General features: G+C 41.9%; 1 protein-coding gene across 1 annotated transcript; it reads right to left on the bottom strand.

The window, feature by feature from the left end:
* Window positions 1–5,387: 5,387 nt before the first annotated feature.
* LOC144366022 (ubiquitin-conjugating enzyme E2 N) lies at window positions 5,388–6,075 on the bottom strand. The gene has a single exon (XM_078019055.1). The coding sequence runs from the start codon at window positions 6,003–6,005 to the stop codon at window positions 5,547–5,549; it is 459 nt and encodes a 152-aa protein (XP_077875181.1). The 5' UTR covers window positions 6,006–6,075; the 3' UTR covers window positions 5,388–5,546.
* Between the last annotated feature and the right edge of the window lie 493 nt (window positions 6,076–6,568).

Below are 6,568 nucleotides of genomic sequence, written 5' to 3'. Positions count from 1 at the left end.
CCAACAATCATGCCAGTGTACCCCTGAAGAAAGGTCATTTATTGGTATTATGTACAATTTGCTGCTAAATTCAAACCAGCAGCAATTAGGGGTTTGGATACTGTGGACTCCGTGGACTTTGATTTCCTCGGGTTCAAGGCTCAGGGCATGATCTACCCTTCCGACATGATCAGGATGTTTAAACAGTATCTTCTGCCACCTCGGTGCCTGGCTTACAAACTTTACATCTTCACGTTAATAGCTGATTTTTTGGATCCTTGATATTGTCTTTGAACAGAATATCAAAATAGCATGCATAGTTAATTTGCAGTGGCAAACTTGGATGTGTGTGCAAAATATCTTGCACATTAGATGGATGAAAGTGTTTGAAAAATGTAGTCGGGGTTAAGCCAAGGTGCTCAGTCAGCACACCTGATCCTGGTGCTACTCAGAGGTGTAATAGAGGAATGTCTCCCGGTGGTGTCCCACCTCAGCAGGTCCTCCACCAGGGAAGTGCTGGGGGTGGAGGCAGCCAGGAGGCTCAATGATGTGCAGCTCTTTTCCAAGCCTTTGATCCTGGCTGAGCTGGTCCTTCTGGTTAGGATGATTTACAGAGCCCGCTCAGCAGGTCTCCCTTCATTTAAAAGCAGCCCCTTCTAATTTACCCATGCCTGCACCCCTGCACCCAGGGTCAGAAGAAGAACTAATGGGTAACTAATCCAATTGAATCTGCAACAGAGACCCTGAGACCATCAGGGCTTCAGCTGGAGTTCATCCAGGGCACTAGTGTGAAGGCTGTATTCACTCCCAGCCTGACAACTTGCTGAAACCCAATGGTCATACTGAGAGCTGAATGTCTAAAGTCACCTGCACGTATCTGCAGGAGCAGGGTCAAAAGGCAGGCAGTGTGGCCCGGGGCGGGGGGGGGGGAATGCTCTGCTCACCATCTTCACAAAGGAAGACATGGTCCAATATAGACCAGAAGTAAATAGCCATGCAGTGGTCAGGCCTTGGTTATATGTGATTTGTACCTTCTGCTTTGCTCTTTTTTTTTGTTGTTGTTGTTGTTGTTCCACTTCAGATTTGTACAAGGCATGTACCTTAATTTAATAATGGAAGAAGGCAGGGGATGTTGTCAAAATAACAGAGATCCCAGTTAGTAGCATATGTATTCCTCATTAGATCCTGGCTGGAGTGTTAGTGTGGGCTTGGTGAGGAGCAAGAGTTATCAAGACTGTATTGCAGGCTTTCCTAGGGGATTTTCCTGTTAGCAAGAAGCACAACTCATTTCAAGTTATTTGTTGTTGTTTTTTTTTAAAGACAAAATGCATAAAGATAAAACCCACTGTGAAACTCCTCATGAGTTGTAAGAACTAAGATTTTCACCCAGGATGATGGCAAGAGGAAGCCAAAAGGTGATAGGTAAAAAAAAAAAAATACACATAATAAGAATATCTTGCCAAAATCTATAATAATAATAATAATAATAATAATAATAATAATAATAATAGCTAATACCCTTACTTAGTGCCAGGGGTGGTTCTATCAAGCTTACAGATATTAAGTTAATCAATATTTGTAACAATCATATAAAACAGGTACTATTTTTATCCTCATTTTGTAGATGAAAATCTGATGCTGAGAGATGTTAATTAACTTTCTGAACTCACATAGCTAGTGACTTTAACACAACAAATCTAAATCTCTAGTCCAGACCTTTTTTCTAGTCCATATGTAAATAGGCTTGCTGGACAGCTCCACCTGGATATTCCAAGGGCACTACATCTTAAAAATGTTCAAACTGAAATCAGTTTTTCTTCCTGCACAAACTCCTTTTTGCATCCTATTTCAGTGAATGCCATTGTTGACAGAACTGTGACCGTTCTGTCACCAACGCCACAGACCTCAGGGTTTTTCATGGCTCTTCCTTTTCCTGCATTCATATGCCATGAAGGGAGCATCTCTTAAGTTTGTTCCTGCCTGACACACTACAGCTGCATAGAGGAAGCCCTCGCCTCACCATCTTGTAGATGATTGCAAATGTCCTTTGTACTGATTGGCTCCTTTGTACTGATTGGCTCCTAATCCATCTTTCACTCTGTGTCCCCACAGTTCATTTTCTGAATTGTGTCTGCTACCCTCGTCTGTCTTATGTATATCCTAAGCCACATCTGCTATCCCCTGTACACATCTTCTCTATACCCTCTATGTCATGTACATCAAAATTACACTCAGGTCAGTGTCCCAAGAGACAGAATTGCATCAACTGTGCCAAAGTAAGTTGTGACCATTAGGAATCAATCCTAAGAAAAGAGGATTTTTTAAAAAAATATTTATTCTTCAGTTTTAGGTGGACACAATATCTTTATTTTATATTTATGTGGTGCTAAGGATCAAACCCAGTGCCTCATGCATGCTAGGTGAGCACTCTACCACTGAGCCACAACCCCAGGCCCCAAGAAAAGAGAATCTTAATGAGAATTTGCCAGTCCTGTGGAAAGCACATCCAGCCCCTAGCAGCAGAAGCCAGGAGATTGTGCAGAGGAGTGAATGGTTCAAGCCACAAAGAGGGCACAGAGACTTGCCACTGAGCATCCTGTTTGCTGCCTCTAAAGAGACAGAAGCTTTAAGTTTGCTATTTCTATCTGTTGTTCAAAATGTGTTCATTTGAATTTTTCTGTCCTTTGCATTCTTTTTGAAATTTAGGAATTAGCAGAAGATTCTGGTAAGGGTTTGAGCTGGGGATGTCACCCTCTGTGAGAAACCCTGGATTGCCGTGATCATCCCTGATAAAGCAGTTGCAACAGTGACTGCAGGAACAGGAGCACCTGCACCTCCCAATATCTCCCCAGTCAGCAAAGCATCATGACTAACTCCACACATGTGCACTCCACGCTGAAATTAGACATGATCTTCAAAAATCCGTCCTGCCAAAATTAAAACGATTTTTTGAGAGGAAGGACCGATTGACATTTCAGAACACACTTGACGAATTGATTCTTCAGCATCTACCACGTGACAGCCACTGTGCCAGGTGCCAGAGATACAAAGGCATGACCTCCACTCCCTGTGCTGAAGTTGTTGAAAGCCTAAGAAGGGAGAGTTCAAGTGTGGTGCAGAACACAATGGAGATACACACAAGGTACCCCCCAGAGGTGAGTCCAGCCCAAACTGCTAAGAGGTTTGTTAGCGATTTCTCCAGAACTAAACCTGTATAAGTTGTTCATGTTACTTAGCTGGGAAGAGGTCCTGAGGAAGTAATTGGGAGGGGATCTGGAGAGCCAATGGTGGCTCACAAAAGGCCTGGTCTGCAGCAATCTGTGAATGGCCTAAAGACAGGGTGAGAAAACTACTTGCTCTTCATTGCCATGTAAATACAGGGTGCTTTTACTCAGCTTACAGCTAAGTAAAAATCACCAAAGAGGAGATGGAAAAGGTCACCGAAGCCAGTTTTTCTGCTGACATGACATTGTGTCCCAGTAGGGTGACCCTCTCTGGGCTTGATCAGAGGTCCTCCAAGTTCATACTGGGTATCAATGGTATAAAATAGTGAAAATCTCCACTCTGAGTTTGGGCTTTGTAGGTCTTATACAAGAATGATCCTCACAGTTCACCTTGTTGATTTTTTCCTATCTTGAAATATTAGACATTTTTACATATGGGCAAAGTGGGGAAAGTAATGCTTTCCTAACTGTATGGCTGAATTGATGCATCTTTTGAATCAAAGTCAGGGAAGCTTGAGGTAGGGAGTGGATAAATACCCCTTCCAGTCTCCCTTACAACCACATATAGTCAGTATGCTTGGATGACCACAATGGGTAAGTTCTCTCCTAGTCTGGTTCATCAATTGGAAGCAACAGAAACTGACCCCAGTCACATTAAGGAAAAAAGAAATCAGTTGGCAGGGTATTGTGGGCTTATCAGATACATGAGGGTGGAGATGAAATGCTGGACTTGGAAAATGAGCAAGGCACCAGGCATCTCTGAGAAAACAGCTGACAACCTCCTCTCTCTGGACATTACCAGTCTTGTCAGGACAACAGTCTCTGCAGCTGTCACCTCTGAATCCAATCCACTTTCTCTGAGGGGATCCCAACCATTCCTGCCACCTTTGGAAGTTCATTTGTTGATTGTCCCGGTACATGGCAAAGGGAGGCCTCCTTGGCAAGCCATGGCATCCCTACTGTAGGACATATTATTATGAGCATCCTCCAAACAGCAAGGGGAGAAGATTTTTGGGAAGCCCATCATCCTCAATTCCTTTGGTTCACTGGAAAATAATTTTTATTGTACTGAGACCAGGTAGATACTATTAAAATGCGATAATAAGTTTTTCCTCCCTGTTTTAAGAATTTTAAAAATAAGAAGAAATTGGAGATGTATAAAAAAAAATAAAGCAAAAGCAAATATTATCTATCATGGAAAGTTAAAGAAGTTGCACTGCCTTATTCTAGAAAAGAAAGAGATTTAAATAGATGTTAGGATCAGTAAGTATGACTAATAAAAGCCATCCAAGGCTCAGAGGATGGTTTCCTCAAAAATCCTTTGGAACATGTTTTCCCTGACAAGTTCCACATCACATCAAGGGCTGAATCAAGCTTCAAGATATTATAGATTTTAAAGAGTCCATCTGAATTTCCCATGATATAATGAACTTTTTTAATTAGGTGGGATTTATCACACTGACTGTATTCTTAGCATTTTCTGAGGACCGTGGAAGTTGTGAAAAGGAAGGACCCCTACCCTTAAGGAGCAGAAATAGGAACATGAAGACTCTATGAACTGGCTCACACGAGTTTCACCCTTCTCTCGCTTCTGGGGTTTTCTTTTTTTTTTTTTTTTTTTTTTTTTTTTTCGAATAACAAAAAATATTTTACTAAAACATAAGATTTACAGAATTCCAGACAAGCCATACAAAATGGTCACAAGTTTTTTCTTTTTTTCTTTCTTTTTTTGAAGGGGGGGAAATCTACACCTGACAGCAAAGTCACAATGTTATTAGTGAGGGCTGTGATGTTTGTTTAATGTTCCCATTTTGATTCAAACAATCAAGCTTGTCCATCTACAGAGTCTAAATAAAGTTAGACTTGGCTAGAGAGCATATTCTAAAGAACTGGTTAGCTGCTTTTAACCAATGCAATTAGCTCACCATAAAGGGGAGTGAAAAGAATCCACAAAATTAAAATAAAACTACCTTTCCCCTCAAAAAAATAAAATAAAAAATAAACACACCCATACCCCTGGCAGCTAACCCTGACAACTACCTTCATTCACAGTGCTTTATACTTAAACCATGATGGGGGAAATGAATAAAAGCAGAGAGCCACTGCTTTTAAACGTTTCGCAACAATCCAGATGATACTTCTAGCCTCGGCTCATGCTTTACAACAGTAAATCAGGACAAGACATAGATTTGCTAATGTGCATTTAATCACCAAAGGACTGAAGATGTCTGGGCTTTTATTCTGTAATGTTTCTATTAAGACTGTGTCCATTAAATGCAAACAAAAAAGGAAGAAATCTTGGCAGAACAGGAGAAGTGATGCACATTTGATGATCGGATCGATTTAAATATTATTCATGGCATATAGCCTAGTCCATGCTCTAGCTGTTTCTATGGCTTGGGCTTCGTTGGTCTTCCACTGCTCCGCTACATCATTTGCTAATGGATCATCTGGATTAGGAGCACTTAACAAAGCCTGGATCGATAGCAGAACTGTGCGGATCTGCAGTGCTGGGGACCACTTATCTTTCAATATATCTAAACATATTCTTCCCAACTTGTCTACATTAGGATGATAAATTTTGGTCATGAAACGTACTTTAGGTGCTGCCATTGGGTATTCTTCTGGAAGGAATAGTTCAAGTTTAAAAGTCCCTCCCTCAAAGGGGGAATCCTGGGGGCCAGCAATGACCACATGAAAATAACGGGCGTTGCTCTCATCTGGTTCTGCTTTAATGCCAGGAACTGGTTCTGCCAGCAAACGCTGGGTTTCCTTGATGATCCTGCGGGGCAGCCCGGCCATCTTGTCAGATCCCGAGTTCGGCCTCTGGTTTCGTCTCCGGCTCCGCTCGCTTCTGGGGTTTTCCAATACCGAAGAAGCTGGAGAGCTCGAAATTACATTTCTTAGACTTCTTTCTTTGGAAATAGGATTCTGGGTTTGTATTTGATCCTATTAATTAAAAATACTCACATGAAGTTTGAAAATGAGGCCCAGGACATTTCTACAACTTTTGACTCTTTGGGGGTGACAAGAAAGTTTTGGAAAGGCAGGAACTGCTGCTCTAGTATTCCAGGTTCATTCTGCAGCGTCTGGGGTGCTGAAGGCAGCACAGCACTGGTTCTTCCTGCCTGCAGTTTTCTCATCCTGAAGCTGACACTTCAGAGTATATTCTTTTTTTTTTTGAGAGAGAGAGAGAGAGAATTTTTTAATATTTATTTTTTAGTTATCGGCGGACACAACATCTTTGTTTGTATGTGGTGCTGAGGATCAAACCCGGGCAGCACGCATGCCAGGCGAGCGCTACCGCTTGAGCCACATCCCCAGCCCTTCAGTGTATATTCTTAACCCAGTGATCCCAGACACTG

Source organism: Ictidomys tridecemlineatus, chromosome 8 (genome assembly GCF_052094955.1).
Source record: "Ictidomys tridecemlineatus isolate mIctTri1 chromosome 8, mIctTri1.hap1, whole genome shotgun sequence".
Classification (NCBI taxonomy): Eukaryota; Metazoa; Chordata; class Mammalia; order Rodentia; family Sciuridae; genus Ictidomys; species Ictidomys tridecemlineatus.
This window is presented reverse-complemented; position numbering and strand designations above follow the sequence as displayed.